This window comes from Eleginops maclovinus, chromosome 13 (genome assembly GCF_036324505.1).
Source record: "Eleginops maclovinus isolate JMC-PN-2008 ecotype Puerto Natales chromosome 13, JC_Emac_rtc_rv5, whole genome shotgun sequence".
Classification (NCBI taxonomy): domain Eukaryota; kingdom Metazoa; phylum Chordata; class Actinopteri; order Perciformes; family Eleginopidae; genus Eleginops; species Eleginops maclovinus.
Genome location: NC_086361.1, coordinates 17005946 through 17026620, shown reverse-complemented (window position 1 = coordinate 17026620; position 20675 = coordinate 17005946). Strand labels below are relative to the sequence as shown.

Here is a 20675-nt window from a genome sequence, read left to right as displayed (position 1 = left end):
TAATTTTTTTAATAGGCCTGTAGTTTTCTGAAAGTACCATGTTAAGTTAGGTCCCATTTAAACTTATACTCTTCTCTGAAAACCTAATTTAATATTTTTTTCATAGCCTAGGCTTGGTGTTTTTGAAAGTATGCTAACATGTGTTTATGTGAATGGACGAGTGTGTGTATGACATTGTGAAAATACTACATGCTACAACGTATTCACTTAGCGAGGGTTGTACCTTGGCTGCCATTGGTCGAAGTCGTATGACGTCAGGGGGGAGGCGGGGCGTGGCTCTTTGATTGGCGTCGTGTTCTCTGGTAGTCTGCTGCGGGACCAGGACAGACAGCTGAGGGGGGCCTGAATGTCCAACCGGGACGGTCGGTGGTCTACCGCGAACTTAAAAGCACGATTTACAGGTATGTCATACAGGCTGGTGATCTTATTTGTGTTGTAGAGATTTTGAATTCATTCATCCTCTGGCGTTCAAACGGGAGACAAAGACACTTTGCCGTGTTTGAGGTGCAGTAGAGTTTGACAGAATGGGAGGTTTGCCCCCCAATAGCGCCCGCTCTGCTGTGGGAACAGGCTTTAACTGACACATATCACTCTGCGTTGGGCGCCTTTTGTGGAACCTTTTCCCTTTTCCTGCATATCATGAGGAAGGATACAGCGGATGGGTTGTAGTTGCAAGTGTGCGCACGCCACAATGGCTCGGATGGGTAACAAAAAATGGCCGCACGTGTGGTGAGATCGGTGTAAATGTACAGTTGTCTGGTCAGCCAACGCCGTGCAGGCGTTTGGCACGGATCTGGCGCACGGTTCAGGCGCACGGAATCTGGCACACGGAGGTGGCCATGCGTCAGAACCGTGTTGTCGGTCCATGAATGGGAAGATATGAGGAAAGAGCTGGAGGTTATATTGCTGACAGGATCAGGAGCCTCAGTCCTGAAATGATAGACTGCAACATCTACCAGCAAAGGGTGGGCTTTAGAGAACCCAGAGACCATAACAACAGGTCACACACATAAAGAAAATTTGGTTTTGTTGTCTAGAAAAACTTTTCAAACAAAGCTTTGTTTCTTTTAAGCTGATACTAAATGAAAAAGGGGGGGGGGGGGGGGGGTCGGTGTGGTGGCACAGACGCAGCCAGACGGTCCTATTGATTTTTGTGTGTCCTTCATTGAGATGTATGAGTGCAAAGCCTAATAATAATGCACTAACACGATGTCACAACGACTTTGTTTGAGCGCTTAATCGAAACATGAAACCACTCGTATTTCAGAATGGACTCACAGCTCTCAATGAATCTTCTCTGCTCAGAGGAGCAAAGGGTCACTTGGCAAAGGCTTATTAGCAGTTTAGCCACATGCACGTGATGGGGGAAGCCCATATACGCTCATCCTTGGTGATCCTTCCTGGCAGGAACTACTACCAAAGGGGAAGCATGGGTCTTGTTGCTTCTAAACTAGAGTGTATGGATCTTTCTGTCTTCCTTTCAGAAAACCTAATCAGCTTTGTTGAATCTAATAGGAGGAAGAAAGGGAGGAAGGGAACGAGACCAGGGCAGTTTAGTGCATTAGAGTAAATCTGCAGTCTCTTAACACACTTCTGAGTCAGGATCCAGGATGACCTTCATTGTTCTGCTGAAGAAGCGGGAATACGACACAAAGTTGGACTTCTCAGCCCTCATCAGGGTGGAGGACAACATGAATGTCAAGTTGAACACATTCTTCCCAGTGTTCAAACATAGTGCATGCGAGTTGTCAGTGAGTCATACAGGGACCGAACCCAATTCTCAGAAGCTTCTACTTTTCCATTATTAATACTCAGAGTTGTGAAAGATGGTACAGGAAATAGGGGAGGAATAGAACAAGAGAGAGATATGAAAAGGGAAAACATACATACACTTAGACACACACACTGTGGTGACTCACACTGCAAGGCTATGAACAACACATGTATCACAGCGGTTGTCATCTACACACCTATAATCAAGCCTTACCACAGTTAACGCACAACTGAGCCCATCACATTTATCATGAGCTAATTGCACCTCTGTCACTTACGTACACAAATAAATCCCTAACCTGTTCAGAGAGGAACATTATCTATGGGTAAGAATGGCTGCAAGGCAAATAATTTTGGCAGTTTTTGCTGCAGCATATTGTGCTGATTCACCAGATTTCGTCCATCACTAAGGCCTTTCAGATGCAAACCACTGCAGATCAACAATGTTGTTATCCATGGTGTACAAGACAGTGTTATTTTATGCAGAAAGTACCTCTTTTTGACATTCTTTGCCATAGACAGAAATGTAGAATATGTAACTCATATCTCCAATAAAACCCCACAGACAACAGACTAATCCGGTTAAATAAAACATATTAATGGGAGATAATCAGCATCGGAGAAAAGCCGTCTACTGAGATTGTTTAAAAGCTCAGAGTCACATTCATTTAGCAGCACAGTCTAGCATAACTTTGGAGGCGATGCATTGCAAGATGAGCAGACAGAAAGGCAAACACACTGGTTAAACTCATTTGAGACTAATTTATTTTCCTTATCTCTTCCTCCCACGGCTCTTCTCACATTTTCACCATCCAACCTCCGGCAACATCAATTTTCACATTTTTAAAACTTTACAGTCATGTTAAGCGCTGTTGCATCACCTCGCCTCCCCCATCCCTCCCATATCTTTTTCTTAATACTAATGATTACTTACCGGAGGCTGGAAAGGGAGATAGAGACTGAGAAAAAGCAGGCACCGATTATGTCAGGAGGTGCTCATTATTAAGATCACTGCATGTTCGGCGCCGGGTCATGGACGGCAGTGTAATTATATCATCCCAAGCTGCGTGGAAAGCACAGACACCCCACCAGCCAGAACTTCACCCAGGAGGAGAGTGAGGTCATTTACGGTGATGCAGGAAATTGAATGCCGCAATAATTGATGTCTTTGTGTTAAATTGTGGTAATTTATTTTGCAGTGTCAGGTGAAGAGCAGGGGTAAGCATGAATCAGCAGAAAGATGGATACAGCTCAATATTTGGATGGACTGAGCAGACTAACTTTGTGTAGACATGCTGCAATAACAGAAAGATGGCTAGAAGAAATAAAAAAATAGCTGATGTTAATCGGCTAAAATGTCCATCTTGGGGTAGCTGTGTAATCCTCATACTGCAGCTGTGTTAACACATGGAGTGACCTACATAGAGTTTGTCTGGAGGCAGAGGGTGATGGGTGTGAGGCAGGACAGGATGGGGTTGGTTATGGTGGGGTTTATATGAATAGCCAGTCATTAGACACAGTCATAACCACAAATACTGCCTCCTTGAATATCGTGTGCCCCTCGAGCACTCACTACCATGGTGGCGTAATACGGTGTGAGCGAGTTTAATTATGGCCCTCTGCTACCCCTGGAGTCAGCCAATGATGTGACATCTGGGCTCCCAGGCAGGACAGAGCTCACTGGCCTCTTTTGTGATTCTCAAGTCATCGAGAGGAACTGAGAGTGACGGCTGTGCACCACAGAGTGGGGAAAAGGTTTTGTCAGGCACAGAAAAGATGTGAAGAGAATATATAGACAGACTGAATGCTAACTCCATGAAGTATAGGCTCTATGGGCTTCAGTCTGTGTTTATTTGTTTGTCATGACCCCCAGTGAGCATCATACTCCATCCGAGACTATGAATCCACAAAATGTGTCCATTGAGACACCAAACTGGACGTAAACTGAGATTTCTCTCTAGCGTGACTAAACCTGGAGGAATTAAAACCACAGGGCCAGCTGATGTTTGTCTGTGCTTTTAATAGCGTGCATGTTCACAAACACACACACACACACACACACACACACACACACACACACACACACACACACACACACACACACACACACACACACACACACACACACACACAGGTTTACATGTGTGGACAGCATTGATGTTTTGTACAAAAACAAACCCTTCTGATCCCTCCGTAATCCCGCTTCCATGAACTGTCCATCATCAGAGTGCTTGGCACTCAGAGGACGTTTGTTGGCCAATGGCAGCTGCGATTGGAAATGACCACTTCCTGTGATTTTCCCCTCTGCCCCAAGAGGAGGACAGAGGAGTGGACAGTGATGGTGATTCAAGTATATCAGGGGAGTCTTTAGTCCAGTCCATGCTCACAGTCTAATGTGAGAAGGATCGACCTGGCTTTTGAGAAATTCGATTGTGTGTTGTAACACAGTTTCTAGTCCTTTGGATGACCTGCTGTTGACATGTAAATAAGTGAAATCACAAAGTCTCCACGATTATTCCATGAAATGTAAATTCACAGAAAGAATTTAATGTACATCCCCATACAAACATATTTTCATTTAGTGCAACTATGACAACATGAACTACAGTTACCTGGCATTTTTTTGAAACAGCTAAAGAGATAGTGTCTGTATTCGACGACCACTCCCACCTCTCTTTCTTCTCTGTTCCCTCTCTGCCTCCCAAGATTTGAGAGGCTTATGCCACAACTCCATATAATCTTTAAGGATATTGCCTTTTATCTCTTCCTCCTTCTCTAACTCTGGATGTATTCTCTGACTCCTTGGAAATTCTCCAAACTCCCTCAGCCCATTTTTATTCATCCCCTAAAAGCCAGTGGTGACCCCTCCCATCTTGTACCCTTTTCCGTCTCTCCTCCCTCTTTGTTTGGACCTTTGATTGTCGCGGCCCGGCTTTTCCCCCTTGTTGTGCGGATGATTTTCAGAGGAATTGCACCGGTAGCTTTGCCACCATTAACATTCCTCTAAGGGATATCTTTCACTTCCAATGAATGTGCCGTGCGTGATTGTAATCTGTGTTGCGTAATGAATCGACCTCTAACTCTCTCTTCCTCTCTCTTTCTCTCGTACAATAAGAGACCAATTAGCTTCAGCATGAAGGGTGAAAAGACCCCAGAACAGCAACAAGAGATTATAGCAAATCAATGATGAGTAAACATCCCCTGTGTGTTGTAATCACCTTGTAAATGTTTTGTCCCTTGGAAACAATTTTAACGGTTTATAGCTGAGACTGTAGAGGAGCTTACAGTCAAAGGATAAGTGGCTAATGTGAGTGACTAAGAAGGTATACTAAAATTATGCATTTTAAGATATTTAGTGGATGCCTTAATACACTGTTTCAAGAGTTAACTGCAAGAATTTGTGAGTTTTATAGGAAAATCTAGCAATCACACTATCTGTGAAAAATATGCAAACACAGGGAAATAAAAAAGACGCTAAAAGAAATGAAGCATGCCAGGGTGTTAATCTATTGCTTTGCTAGTGGGCTTCAGTTATTTTTTATCACGCTATTTAATTGTTTTTCTTTGTTGGCTTGCATTTTATTTATGCAGTTCAGCATAAATTGTTTTAGCGCTGCCAGACTCAGTTTTACGAGAGGAATTATGTTTTAAACACCTATTCAGAATCACTTATGAACAGAAAACACAAGGAATAAGGAAATTACTTTTGAGACTGGTTTTGGACCAAATGTAGAGAGTAAATTTGACTCCGACTACTTAAGTAAATTACAGTCCTCAAAGCAAGCTAAACTCAGATAACACTTACTTTACTTGCTTATCTTAAGGCATTTCCCAGTAGTCATTACTACACATAGTTTGCTCACATGTCGATGAACTGCCTATGATACAATTGAAAATGGTTTTGAACCCAGCTAAGGTTATTCATACATATTGGCTTGAAGGTTGTGGTTGACAAATACTTTTTCTGGTGAGTTTCAAACCAAAAGCTCCAGAAAAAGTGAATAAGTCAACAATGAATTGACTTCAGACACAGGTTTTTGGCTAAAATATTTTTGTTTTCCACATACCTGCACATCTCTTACACGTTTTATCTGTACCTGATCAGTTTTTTAACATCCACCAATGCCTACAATATAAAATGATGTATCTGTGATAAGCCAATATCAGCTCATATTAATGTCCCTCTGATATAGTGGTCCAGTTCTTCATGAAACACTTACTGAAGGCGTGGGTGTCTGTGTCTGTAACTAATAGTGAGAGCAGATGCTTTCTGGTAATGAATGCATACTGCTTTGTCATTACTTTCAGAGAATCGTATCCATTTACTATGTGGCCGGCATGATGCCAGCTGATGATGCAGGCATCCTTGAATAGCTGAGGACAATGAACGGTTCTGGATGATTGTGCGTTGCTCTGTATGAACCACAGCCTCAGTCTGCAGACAAGACTCATATCTTGTCGGAGACGAGGGTGACACAGATACATAAAACGGATAATCCACTGGGAAAAATAAGAGTTATTGAATGTGTGTGTGTGAGGGATAAGCAAGAGTATGAATCTGAATGCTCAAGTAAGTGTGTGTTTGAGGAATGATGAAAACTGGTGTGCAGGAGTTCAAATGGGACGGAATATTTGTGGATGAGTCTCACTAGCCTTCACACATCTCTCTCTCTCCCCCTTTAGGTCTTCACAGTTGACTGATGAGCAGCCAGTAGGACCGGGATTACTACACCGATTGGCACAGGTAAACACAACTTCCTCCCCACCTCTTCCTCAGCACTGACACACTGGAGAATTACTTTCCGCTGGCGGACATGACTTTGTCAGTTCAGAGGAAACACTGCCCACCTTTGAAGCAAGGATGTACTTAGCAGTGCTCTTCAACTTTCTTTTTTTTAAGAAACCAAAGAATAAGCAGTATTTTTTTGGAGGGTTGTTTTTATATGTCCATGTGGATTACACAGTTGACAATACCTTAGTTTCTCCTAAGCTTGTATTAATCGAAAACCATGAAATATCAGTTTTATATAACAAAGCTCTACTTTTTTATGCTGCACATGCCCCTCAGATGGTCCCATTTCTTGAGTTCAGGAGTCCTCTTCAGACCTCGGTGTGTCTTTGAGAATTGGGTGTTAACATTGACGCTACAAAGAGGATGTATTTTATTGCTCAGAACAAATATGTTTTGTCCCAGACTTCTTGGTTTGGTTTCTTACCAGCCACTCAACATTTGCTTTCGCCCACCATGTTTCTTTGTAAACAAGTCATTAGACAGGACTTGCCTGTTAAAGCTTACATGAACTTTCCCATTCAGAACACATTTTCTGACACCTCACTTAGCATTACTATCTTTGAATCTTTCCCAACTATGAGTGGTAGATATATCTCTTTAGTTTGGTACCAATTTATTTTGTTGGTGGTACAGTGTTTTATTTGTCAAGGGAACAGCATTCTTTCTCCTACAGCCTTATCTAGCCTTTCAACATACCAGTGTGCTTTCATACATACATTTTCTTATTGCTAAGGGATCAACTCATTATTTTAATGAAGCACAGCACAATCTTATTTTGCTCATTATAGACTTGGATCTTGGTGATCAGTCCTTTTCCTAAAATATGTGTTAACTACCGTGTTGTTTTGTTTATGGGGAAAACTATGTGTTTTTCTCCTCACACAGCTGTTCTGCCTCAGTTAAACTCTGTGTGAATAGGCTCTTATTTTCTAAAGAGAAACATTTAAGTTGCCATTTAGACAGAAGTCCCATGAATGATCCACACAATGTGAACAGTATTTAGTTGTGTGTGTCTTAATTAACAGGAAATACACTGTAACACTTTATTGATGTGCAGAGGGAACATTTTCTTTCACACTCGGAGAGCCAGTGAAGGCCATCTCAGCAGAAAGCCACCTTTAGTGTACTCCGGCAAAGCAGGCGGTGTATGAGACCAGTTGGACAGATCAGGAGAGAGAGAAAGAGAGAGATATTCTGTAATCCTGCTTTTGTGGCCGGATTAAAATCCCATGGACCCAAAGTCCCGGGTTGGGGGGGGTAGGGGTTGAATAGTCATGTTGAGGGTGGGTGGAGGGAGAGGCGGGGCGGATTAAAGCTCTCCGATCTGCCCCTCGCACAGCTGTGGCGCTGTGGGAGGGGCCTGTTTTGGATGACTCTGGGATGGATGGCCGCCTCTTCTGCTTTTCCTCGGAAAGACTTGATATTTCAAATGGAAGAAGCAGCACCAAATAAAACCTGCTGAGCTTCTGCAGTTGATTTTTTGACTTACCCCAGCTATCTGTAGATATCGTGATGTCTGCCCTTCAGTTCGTCAGCCGATCACTTAGGGCGAGAAATATCTCAACACGCATGGCGTAGATTGCTTTAACACTTGTAAAGACATTACTTTTCCTTAAGAGGATGAATCCTAAACAATAATCTTTAAAAAACGTCCAACAAAGTTCTAAATAAATAGTGAAATATCGCAAAATATACTTTTTCCGATATCAAATGTTTACTTTAATCAATCAAATTAATAGATATGCATAGAAAATGATAAAACACGTAACTAATAATACTATCAGTCCATTGTTAGTTTTGCATTTCATTCCTTTTTTTGTCAATAAATCATAACACGAGTGCAGGAGAGGAGGAGAGTGAGCCGGTCATCATACAATACATACTGTATAAATTATTTATGTACCTAGTCCTACTTCCAACTAAGTTTTGCTCCAGGAGCTTCTCCCAAAATGTAGTCTCAGACGCTCAGCCGCCCCAAATGAGCATAATCCAGTCAGCACCCAGCCAGTAAGGTAACAAGGGCACATCAGGAAGAAAGACCAAAGTAAAAATGACAGAGGAAAAAAATCTCCCATTAGTCTGACACATGCTGCTTTAAGGAGGCGCTGAGCGGCTGCGTCCTGCACACGCTGAGCGTTTCTGCGCAGCGCTGCAGCGGGGTGTCCGAGTCAACTAGCAGTGTGAATGAGAGAACCAAGGAGGAAGAGAAAGGGGAACGTAGGGTCAGGCCCCCTTCAGTAACACTTATGTAAGATTACTTACATAAAGACACATTCAACTGTGTGTGTGTGTGTGTGTGTGTGTGTGTGTGTGTGTGTGTGTGTGTGTGTGTGTGTGTGTGTGTGTGTGTGTGTGTGTGTGCCTCTGTCGGCACAAGCGGGGCGACTCGACTCGGGATGGGGAAACAAGAGGAGGGGTATTCAAGCAAGCCCTCAACAGCAGGAGAGGATTGTGGGATTATGTGTGAGTGTGTGAGGGGGGGTGATGGTCAGGAAGGTATTAAAAGAGTGGAGGGAGGCGAGCGACAACTATTGAACGCATGTCCACATCTGTGTATCCTCCAGCTTTCTACCTACATTAGTATCTTCCCTCCTGAAGCCCCCCCTCCATCTTCATCTCCTTGTCTCTTAATATCCCCTGATCTTAATCCCACTCTTTTGTCGCTCTCTTTTTGACTCCTGCTTCTCTCATTCCTATGTCCTCAATCCCCTCTTTTCCTCTCCTCTCTCTCCCTCTTTCTGTGTTTTTGGGAGTTTAGCGGGTCAGCAGTGCCGTACAAGCCGATTGGAGGAGAGACGACGTAGTTGAAGAACTGCTGCTTCTCATTAGTGGTTAGCCTTAGCGTACTTGTGGCCGCAGAGAGGAAGAAGGAGGGCTTGGCGATGGTCACAGCTATGGAGAACGCCTGTCCCAATGGGGTACGGGAAGAGGAGGAGGTGATGGCCCCTGGACAGCCTGGCGTGGAGGGGCCACCTGCAGACCCGTCCAGCCAGGGAGCAGATACGTCTGGAGGTGAGGAAAGGAGGAGAAGAGGGGGATTGTCAACAGGGAGGGGAGAGATTCTGTAGGCTTTGATTTTTGTTGTGATTGATGAAAGGGATTCATGTAAAATGATAAATGAGAAGGCGGCCGAGTTAGTCAGCTCTGTCAGAGGAACTTAAAAACATCTTCATCATCATTTTCAAAATCTGTTCGATTTACATTTTAAATTAGATGTGTTTTTAGCACTACTCATGTAAAACAGAACCATTTTCTTTCAGTGTTAATGTTGGTTAAGTCATTTTTCCATTTACTAGCCTACCACTTGTTATTGGGTAAAGCTGGATACTTCAACCATTGCAAGTGTCTTTGTATTTTAAGCTTTTTTACTTGTTTATCCATCAATCTACATGTCTATTTCAACCATTTGCCAAAAGCTTTTATCTAACGTTAACGATTTCAAAGTGTTCATCAAGTAACTAACTATTCCCAACTATTTCCTAATTCCAATTTCTACTATCCTTCCATTAGCTTTAAGTTTTAGCTACTTGTTAGCTAGCTCCATGCCTTCTCAAGTGCAACAGGTAGTGTTCAGGTGTTTCAGCGTCAATATATATACTATTTCCTCTATTTTAGTTAAGCCTGTCTACAATACCACGTAGCAACTGTGTGAGTAACCTCGGTTGAATTCACTGCTTGCTTATTTTCCCTGGAGGCAGTTCAGTTCATAACCTTCATTACTGAAAAAAAAACACATTATAACAAAAGTTTTTTTAGGTGTGGGAGACCTTTGTGCCAGCCAAGTTGCTCCTTTCTTTTAATTTTTAGTGTGCAGCATTGAGAGACAGAGTGAGGAATTGTTAAGCAGGGAAGCTCGGCATTGGCATTCACAGCACGCGGTGCCAGTAGGTTTACAGAGGCGGTTGTTGGATGATAAAAGAGACTGCGGACAGAGAGAAGAATTAAGAGCAGGTAAGCAGGATGATTCATGTGTAGATTAGTGAACCAGGAAAACACACTGTTGTAACCGTCAAATGCTGTAATCTCTTCGATTTTACAACTTCTTCAGGCAAGGTTTAGCTAGAGGCTCGTAGGTGGTTGTATCGCCAAGCCATATTTCCTGGGATTATACAGACTTTAGGTATAGGAGGCTTTAGTTCATGTCTCGGGTTCGGAGAGCATCTCAGGGTTGCTTGTTAGCATGAGTAACATACACTCGAGTACACGTGGCGAAGGGGGGCTGTGGACGGGCTGGGATGAGCAAACATTCTTGTGGTCGAGGACGCAGTGACACAGAGAGCTGACCCGGTGGGGAGAGGTCATCCAAGAGCACTGAAACCCAGGATACAGCTGTGTGTGTGTGTGTGTGTGTGTGTGTGTGTGTGTGTGTGTGTGTGTGTGTGTGTGTGTGTGTGTGTGTGTGTGTGTGTGTGTGTGTGTGTGTGTGTGTGTGTGTGTGTGTGTGTGTGTGTGTGCGCATTTGTGTATTTTTGTATTCAGATGTTGGTCAGGTCAGTTGGATAAGTCTTGGGAAAATAGGAAAACACATAATCCTCCAAATGGTATTGTGACTTCTATAAGTGTGACTGAGTGAGTTTGAGGCTAGTGCAAAGAAGCTGGTGGTTTAAAGCTTGTTTATGTGTTTGCACGTGTGTTGATGTGTTTACTACAATTACAGCTCTGCTCTGAGACTTTGTGTTTTTGTAGCTAGTGAAACCTCGTGTGGGGTCCCCAGAGGAACTGAATCCATGCATTATATAAATCTGCTTTGAGTTATGGATTGTGTAAGCATGTCATGATGCAGTAAATAAAATGCTTTATGGATATACAGGTTCAACAGTCTGCAGTAGAGTTAACTTCCCTGCCCCATTTGGCTTTCTTTAAGAGGATCATAAATATTTAAGGACTGTTTTTGCATGGAGCCCTCTGGTTATGCAGTCTGTTTGCTCTGTGGTTATCAAGACACTGTGAGGTCTTTGCTCCATTGTGATCTTTTTATATATTCTAAAGCTCCCTCTCCTCTTTCTTTATCATAAAACTGTCATGTCAACTTTGAATTGAAATCCTTTGTGCTCCAAACCATAGAAACAAACATTTGAAATGTTAAAATGATATGTATATTTGCAGTCTGTTGCACATTATGCCCAGACCACCCACCGCACGTCATGATCATGATCATGTGAAAAGCTGTTAAACACATTACATATGATGCAAGTGTATGTTTTTGCATAATTCCTTTAATTTTACAAACATATCTTAATGCATATATCGTGCAACTGAAGCACATATAAAATGATGTGATGAATTCATATTTGCTTTATAAATTCATTTAATACAACATTTCTCATAACAATCATCAATCAAAATCAGCAACTAATGTTTGTGTCACATTTTTCTATATAGGTCTCTGTGTGTGACTTGACTTCATAACCTGAGTCAAGGGTAAAGATGATAATCATAGGTTCATAAACAGGGTGAATCTACTGTATATGTGTGATGACTGGACATATTTACTACCCACATAAGCGTGTAATGACTCAGACGGGCATGCATACGCACACACACGTTCCCAGAGCTTTAAGTGTCTTAAATGGGCCTATGCGGGCTTTGAGACCCTGGCATTAATGCGTCAGCTCACTGATACCTGCAGTCCTCACCTTTACTTCTCTCTGGCCGTGTGCACGTTTAATACAAGACTCAAAACAGTAGGAACGTTTGTCAGAACTCAACTTATACACATTATATTTATGTCCATGTGGGAGTTATTTCAATGCTACTGTGGTTATTGTGAACAGACCTGGCACAGTGTATCTCCAGATGGAGCTTTATTTTGATATATTTAGGGGGGCAGGCTGTATAGCAACAGAATTAAAAGAAGGCATGGCTTCTAAACACGGTCAATCAAGGCCCTGATATAATTAAAATATATTTGTATGATTTGTCTCTTGTAATTTAAGATACTTAACTAATAATGGAGCTAGAACAAAATATAAACTAATTACTAATTCAATCGAAAGAGAAATATTCACTAGCTTTTTTAATTAGGGATTAATGGATTAATTTGTCTTGCAGAAATGTCAGAAAGCACTGATTTCAGCCTCTCATTCAAGAGATATCCTGCTGTTCCCTGTTTTTATCATTATAAAACAAGACATTTAAAGACATCAACTTGGACTTTGAGAAACTGGGATGGACATTCTCTATTCTGACATTGTATTGCCCAAACAACTAATCAAGGAAGTATTCTGCAGTTAATGGATAATTAAAAATGTTTTGAGTTGCAGGCCTAAGCAACATGAAAGTTGGACGTTGGTTCTGACATTATAAAGCCAGTGTTTACTTCTCTTTCTCTTCGCTGGTGCAGTATCTTGACTTATCTTGTGTGTGTGTGTTTATGCTTTGTATGACTCCCGATTAACCCTCCTTATCTGTGTTTCCCCTTGTCTGTGTCTCTATCTTTCTTATCTCTCCACCCGTCCATCCAGCCATGCAGCAGGTGTTGGATAATCCTGGTGAGCGGCCCACCTCCACCTCCACGGGTGCCAAAGACATCGACCTTCTCTTCCTGCGCGGCATCATGGAAAGTCCCACTGTACGTCTCCTGGCTCAGGTAGCACACACACATAGCTCGGGGTGAGCAGCACTGAGCAGACTAACCGCTTGCCACCTCCGAGCCCCCCCTCACACCTCGCCCTCACAGCAGCAGTCCTCTGCTTGCTGTGGCCGAGGTACAGTAAGGCTTTGACTAACAGCGCTCCCTGCGTCTGCACACAGAGGAACTGCACTAATGCATTTGAACTGTCTTTGCCTTTTTCTTTGACAGTGTGTGTATTGAAAGACCTCTACACATACACGGTTTGATCTAACACTTCACTGCTGTAGACCAGTGAGCAGTGAGTTTAAATAGAGGACAGCTGTAGTACCTGCTAGACAGGCTGTTGTCGTTTAACGCCATTTTTATATCAAATAAAGTATTCCTTTGACTTTTAACATTGTAACATAAGGTATCGAGCATGCCCACAGAATGAATATTCCCATAGTCAGCTATTACCTGTATTTAGAATCCAAAATCACACAGTCAGACAAATGCCAACATAACACACAATGTTACAAGAGAGCAAAACAAATCTCTCGAGATCTCCCCTCCCTAAGCCTGTCCCTCTCCTCCAGGCTCACGAGCAGTTAGAGGAAGTGAAGCTGGAGGCGGTGCAGGACAACAATGTGGAGCTGGTGACAGATATCTTGGGAGACATAAACAATCTCAAGGTGAAAGACAACAGCGCGGCCGAACTCTCCAAGATCCTCCAGGAGCCACACTTCCAGGTGAGGCAGACAGTAAAACTTGACCTTATGCATTCAGGTTAGAGTAAAACATTTAGCATGTGGATATCTTGCTAGTGGATGGAGCATTGACTCAGTTTTGGGAAGTTATGTGCCTAATGACATTTAAAACCAATTTATAAACAATAGTTTTGTAACTTTTTTGCATTTCACACCTATCAAAGGTTTTTCCAAGTTGTTTTTTTGGAACCAAATGACAGAATTACAGATATGTCTTGATATGTTTTGGTTAAAAAATCTATAGAAAATTAAGCATTAAGCTCAGCCTGGAGTTGTAATGTTTTGATGTTTGTTTGATAGCACAGAGGCTATATTTTCTGTACCTGCCTTATGCATTAATAGAACATTAACCCTTATCCTCGGACCTACCATCGGCTTTACACAGGCTCGACTAATAGGAGTTAGACTTCTGAGCCAAGCAGAGCCTCTGAGCCAATCAGAACCCTTTGTGCTGTAAGCTGAAGGATAAGCCCCTGTTGACCTACTGAGGGAGAGGGAGGGAGGGAGAGACGGGTTAAGAAGAAAAAGAGGAAATGAAGGAAACAGATATCACATCAAATATTGAGTTTGACTTCAAAGACTTCACCAATACATTTCCTGTTTGTCTGTCTGTTTTTAGAAAGGTGCTGCTAGCATCTCAAAGACAGGGTTGTTTGTCAGCTGGTGGACGGGTACAGACGGACAGTCAGCAAACCAAGAATTAGTTGATTAGATTTTTGTGCTAATCCATATTTGGGATTTGAGCCATTAGATGATTGACACAATTTAAGCACATCCAGGACTACCTCATCATCCAAACAGATTGATGTTATTGTTTAAGTTTTGGGAAAATCAAGCCCAGAAGACCATAAAATAAACAGATGCTGCAGCATTGCAAATTAGACAATTACTCAGTGTTGTTAAAAGCCTTTCTTGTCTGAGTTTAGCCTGCGTCACGGTTCTACCATCCTATCTGTTTTTCACTTTGTAAGTGCTGGTTCAGTTGATTCATCATTTTAGAAAGCTTTTGTAACTTTCAGTAAACACTAAACTAGTTACGATTACAGGGCCATGCAAGAAACGAAACAGTAGCAAACATTGAAAATTGTCTCACTAAATTTCACTAAAATGTGTCATACCAGACCAAGTATTGTTATAGCAGCAAAACCAATGAATACATTAAACTGAATGCATAAATACATTTTTCATTTATGACACTAGAATGTGCTCTTTTGTGCTCCATACACCTAGAACAAACGTCCTTCAAGCTTCAGGTCTGCTGTAGCCCTTAGTTGTTTTACATCAAGTCTTTTGACTCGTCTGTTTGCCTCTGCCTTTTATTAAACACAATAATTAGAATTTCCTATGCACACTATAACCTTGACATTTTTTTATTTTATGTTGTTTTTATTTTCTATCCCTCTGGCTTTTTAATTGTATCTGAATGTCCTTTGTGCAGTGTTTCTCTTGCACTCAGTCTCAGTGCTTTTCATGTTAAGTGCTTTGAATTGCCTTGTTGTGTGTGCTATATAAATAAAAAAAGACCTCCTTGCCTTGTTCTTTCATCATTACCCCTCTCAATTAGTTTTCCTCTCTTTTTTTTCAGTCTCTACTGGAGGCACACGACATGGTGGCTTCTAAGTGCTACGAAGTCCCGCCCCCAACTGAGATGACCAATGATGCGGCAGTGAACAGCGCGTTGATGCAGGCCGATGCTGTGCGCATGATTGGCATCCGAAAGAAGGCCGGAGAGCCACTGGTGAGCAGAGATGAACAGTGTGTGTGTGTGTGGATACTATGTGAATGCAGAAGTAAAATCCCTAAGGAGATGTGTAGATGTCAGAACAGTAGGATTGTGGGTGAAGGTGTGAATCGTGTGTGTGTGCTACAATCAGATATCTATCTCCTCCCTCTCAGGGCGTGACATTTCGTGTGGAGAAAGACGACCTTGTCATCGCTCGAATCCTTCATGGGGGCATGATTGACAGGCAAGGTCTTCTCCATGTGGGCGACATCATAAAGGAAGTGAACGGGAAGGACGTCGGCAACAACCCCACGGAGCTGCAGGAGATGCTCAAAGACTGCAGCGGAGGAATCACGCTGAAGATACTCCCGAGCTACCGAGACGCTCCAGCACCACCGCAGGTAAACACACCGATGAGTTGATAATGTAAACACAAGCACTGCCACTTATGTAATGAGTGGCAGATGTTGGGCAGTGGTTCAAAGTTGGTGATCCGTCCTTCGGCCCTCCCACAATCCCCTGCACAGGAATGTGAACCTGGGATCCCTATTAATAACACTCCACATGCTATCTGGGTCACACTAGCTGCCTCGTGTCTCCTGCACACACTCCAAATACACACGCACACATGCTTCCTGTAATCTCATGCTCCATCATGTGGAAAGTACAGTAGTATATGATATATTTAGATGTTTTCCCTCATGCGTGCAAATCTTTTGACTAGGTATGGCTGCTGAGTAAAGCAAAAAAAAAGCTTTGCATCCTGAACACAGCAGTTTGGAAATGCTTGTAAATTGAATGAAGAGCAGTAAAACTGAATGAGACATAATGCAGAATCACATTCTGCTGTGTGGCTCAGGGAGCGCTGCACAGTATATTTCACCGGCTTGTTTTATTGCTTCCTCTGGCTGCTTGTTTAATCGAATACATCAGCCAGAGCACTTACCCTTCCTGGCAGAGCCTTCGCTGTGGCGCAGCGTGAACAGCTGTGTCGGGTGCAGTGTGGGACGTCAGACATAATGTGTGTGTGAATGAGCCGCTGTTACTGTCAGTGTGTGAGACAGCATGCTGTGCTTCAATCCCTTTGTGTTCCTGATTTTTCTGTATGTCTCGTATGGCTTACTCCAGAACCGTTTTGTCCTCTAAGCAAGCAATAAATATGTATTAAATCCCACAAAGACTCACAACTGTGCATGTGTTCGCCACAGGTGTACGTGCGGCCATACTTTGACTACAACCCAGCAAGCGACAACCTGATCCCTTGCCGAGAGGCGGGGATGGCCTTCAAGAAAGGCGACATTCTTCAGATTGTCAACAGAGAGGATCCCAACTGGTGGCAGGTGAGCTTTCCTCCATCTTCACATTCACGGATACATAAAGATATCAAGACTTAACCGTGATCTCATCTTTCGTTTTTGCCAGGCGTGCCATGTGGTCGCTGGGGCTACAGGACTGATACCCAGTCAGTTCTTGGAAGAGAAAAGGAAAGCTTTTGTCCCCCGAGACTTTGATGGATCAGGTATGTTAGAGTGTGTCGTTAATACACTATTTATTCCTGAAACATCCCCATTTCCTGTTTCTCTCTTTAACAATCCTGATGTTGAAATGATGGATTGGCCTAAAGGCCTAACTGGTTCACTGACAGACCTCTGCCCCATCTTTATTGCTTTTACTACTAAAAACTGATTCATGGCAATTGAGTAGCAAATGTTTAGAACTCTTAATGATCCAAGCCTGCCCTCTTCTGGCCAAATGCTGTAATAGCATAGATATACAACTACATACATTTTTTCTGTAGGGATCCTTTGTGGAACCATAGCTGGAAAAAAGAAGAAGAAGATGATGTACCTGACGGCCAAGAATGCAGGTAAGGAGACCTTTCATACTGTTGTTTATATTACATCTAATCTTTTATTTATTGGTTAATAATTATGCCTATGTTTCAACAGAGTTTGACAGACATGAGCTGCAGATCTATGAGGAGGTGGCGAAGGTGCCAGCGTTCCAGAGGAAGACGCTGGTTCTGATTGGTGCTCAGGGCGTGGGCCGACGCAGCCTAAAGAACCGGCTGATGGTCCTCCAACCCACACGCTTCGGCACCACTATACCATGTAAGCAACACTCTTTTTATCTTAATTTGTTACCAAAACAAAATCTGAAATTTAACCAAGCTTTTCTCCCAGTCACTTCAAGGCGGTCACGTGACGATGAGCTGGACGGCAACTCTTACCACTTCACCACAAGGACGGAGATGGAGATGGACGTGAAGGCCGGCCGGTTCCTGGAGCACGGAGAGTATGATGGGAACCTGTACGGCACCAAGATCGAGTCCATCCACGCGGTGGTGGGCACAGGACGCACCTGCATACTGGATGTCAACCCACAGGTAAGAGGAGGGTAAAAAAAGTGTTGAGGGTCCTTTTTGAGAGAACATCTGGCATTATCATGGTGAGCTTTCAAACGTGAAACATGTTATAAAAGTACATTTTGACTTTGTCTCTCCTCAGGCTCTGAAGGTACTGAAAACAGCGGAGTTCATGCCTTACGTGGTGTTCATTGCTGCGCCAGATTTTGATACTCTCAAGGCAATGCACAAAGCTGTGGTGGACGCAGGCATCACCACTAAGCAGCTCACGGTAGGTTAACACTCCCATACACATCATCATTACTTTACCCACACTGAGCCAGCTAAAACAAATCAGCCCTTTTAAAGAACGATTTATACATTGAATCATCCTTAACCCACGGGAAGTGGTTTCAAAGTGTACATGCTTAGCAACTTGTTAATCAAAACTATTTTATTAGAATCAAAAATAATATTATTTCATCCTAGCATTTTCTTCTGTGTCAGCCATGGTCTTTAAAGAGTAAAGCAGATAGTCTCGAATAGACATAATCCACTCTTTGTATAAGAGCTGTACCATTGCAGGAGACTACTACGTAACCTGTGAGGTTCCTGTAACAGGTCCTGACAATTGATGTGATTTTCCAGCTCTATTTATTTCAGACAAATGAACATGACAGAAAATGCCCTTAACCAAAACACTATTCCCCTAAAAAAGGATTTCCTTTGAATTTGGACGATTTACAAAAGTCTCCCAAATTGATGTAAAAGAAGCAACATTTACATGAAAGAGTTGTTTGCATTCCTGATCGTTCCACGGCTCACCTGTGCTGTGTGTTGGCAGGATGTGGACCTGAGGAAGACGGTGGATGAGAGCGCGCGGATCCAGAGGGCTTACAGCCACTACTTCGACCTGACCATCGTCAACGACAACCTGGACAAGGCATTCGAGACGTTACAGGCCGACGTGGACAAACTGTGCAGTGAACCCCAGTGGGTCCCGGTGAACTGGGTGTACTGAGGACCAGTCACACTCCCCACCCCCCCCAGCATGTCTGTGACCACAAGGCCAAAGAAGAGCAGCAGAGGGCAGAGATACTTCTGCAAAACAACATAAATAATCATTTTAAAAAAGTACTGCTCTTTCTCCTCTTGGGCCTGCACGCTGTGCAACTTTTTTTCTACTCAAAACTCAAAGGGAAAGAGTGCTTATTTATTTTATAACTTTGTATGAAAAGATCTTTCTATTCAATGTGGAATTTCATTGAGAATGAAACAAAAGAATCTGGTCACGCACTAACTCGGGCCATATTTTTGCATTAATTTATTGTTGTAGTTACATGTCAAGTTATTTTGTAGGCATTACCCTCGGTTTCATTTGTCAGTCTGTCTTCACGGAAAACCAGGTCTTATGATCACCGTCCGAGCTCCAGTGTGAAGATAAGGAAGCAGTCGTTGTCCGAGAAACCTGTCCGTGTCACACCACATTACCCCGCCCGAGCGACCTGTGTAGCTGTTTTATTTTTACGTCCAAACCACTTAATCCTTAGTGTGTTTATGTAGCCGTTCCTTACTCTTCTATCCGTGTCCTCCGCAGGGTCAACCTGGCAGAAATAAAGAGGGTTGAGACGCCTTTTTACGCACAACTCCTCACACTTCATAATGCAAGATCAAACTCTGTCGGTTAATTTTGTTAGTTTTGTTTTCATATACTAGTTTCTCATCAGTATGGTGATTTATACATGTAGATTGTAATCTAGTTTTGTCAGACCTGACTCATTGATTTATTTTTAATTCTCCTCCTCTCAGCCCCTCTGTCAGGAGTACGACCATCTGAATTGTCATTGATCGTCATCTTCGCTGTCATAAGCCAATTTGTTAATGTTTTATATTTGTGAATGTGGAACAAACCCTCCTCATGGTCCTAAAGTGTTGCAGTATGCCAAAGCCCTGATCATACTCCAAATAAAGATTGAAATGTACTGTTGTTTAATGTTTTTATGGTATATCAACTAATAGGCTATAACATAACAAAGAGTCTGGATGGTTAGTCTTTTATAAAACAAGTAAAACACTTTTCTGAAGCTCAAAAAAGGTTTCATGGCAAATACATTTGAAATGGAAACTAGTCAAATAGACCTTAATGACATTTTGACATAACAGATTTGTTTTTATATTTTTAATCAAGCTATAATGTATAAACTTGAGTAAACCTCATGTCTAATGTATATACCATTTCAATGTATAACTCAATGCTGTCTTTCTTTCAACCTTAATGTTTGGAGGGTGGAATGACCAATCTTTAGACACAGTTTGCAATCAATACCTCAAGAGGCTTAATGATTTGTCAGTTTATAAAAAATTTAACTTTGAATCTCCTTTATTTTTTAAACAGAATCTTGATTTAGTTTATTATTTCTATAAACATAAGAGCCACCCTAGGCCTGTGGAAAAAAAGAGGCTACTCTATCGGCATTGGGTGAGAAATGTAAAGAAATAAAGCCACAGCTTTCTGCATTGCTACAAAAAACTAAAGGTAAGTGGGAAAAAGTTACATTTTCTGTGGAGAGACGTAATGCTTTGAACCTAATAGCAAGAAATGCAGCGCTTTACACAATTAAAAGGCATAACATCTGCCCCAAGGGATTTCGATGCCTGAAAAAGAATGACGTGATAAACTTTCAGAAACACTGCCTTTTCATTTATGCAGAAGTCCAATCTTT

General features: G+C 42.4%; 1 protein-coding gene across 4 annotated transcripts; it reads left to right on the top strand.

Moving 5' to 3' along the window:
• Window positions 1–270: 270 nt before the first annotated feature.
• pals2b (protein associated with LIN7 2, MAGUK p55 family member b) lies at window positions 271–19934 on the top strand. Of its 4 annotated transcripts, none has more exons than XM_063899421.1 (14): window positions 276–401; window positions 6457–6517; window positions 9324–9577; window positions 13030–13136; window positions 13715–13867; window positions 15471–15623; window positions 15782–16009; window positions 16817–16948; window positions 17031–17127; window positions 17407–17475; window positions 17558–17719; window positions 17792–17994; window positions 18116–18244; window positions 18797–19934. In XM_063899421.1, exons 3-14 carry the CDS (start codon window positions 9448–9450, stop codon window positions 18971–18973), a joined length of 1740 nt encoding a protein of 579 aa, XP_063755491.1. In that variant the 5' UTR covers window positions 276–401; window positions 6457–6517; window positions 9324–9447; the 3' UTR covers window positions 18974–19934. The 4 variants fall into 4 exon arrangements, with proteins under 4 accessions (XP_063755492.1, XP_063755493.1, XP_063755491.1 ...); XM_063899420.1 differs by having other exon boundaries at window positions 13030–13154; XM_063899422.1 differs by lacking the exon at window positions 9324–9577 and having other exon boundaries at window positions 271–401; window positions 13030–13154.
• The last annotated feature ends 741 nt before the right edge of the window (window positions 19935–20675 follow it).

Excerpts from the sequence above, each read along its gene's own strand:
- pals2b (XM_063899420.1), top strand. The coding sequence starts at position 9,448 with ATGGTCACAGCTATGGAGAACGCCTGTCCCAATGGGGTACGGGAAGAG. Across the intron at positions 9,578-13,029 it reads GGGAGCAGATACGTCTGGAG|CCATGCAGCAGGTGTTGGAT; the intron begins GTGAGGAAAGGA and ends CCGTCCATCCAG. Across the intron at positions 17,476-17,557 it reads CCTGACGGCCAAGAATGCAG|AGTTTGACAGACATGAGCTG; the intron begins GTAAGGAGACCT and ends ATGTTTCAACAG.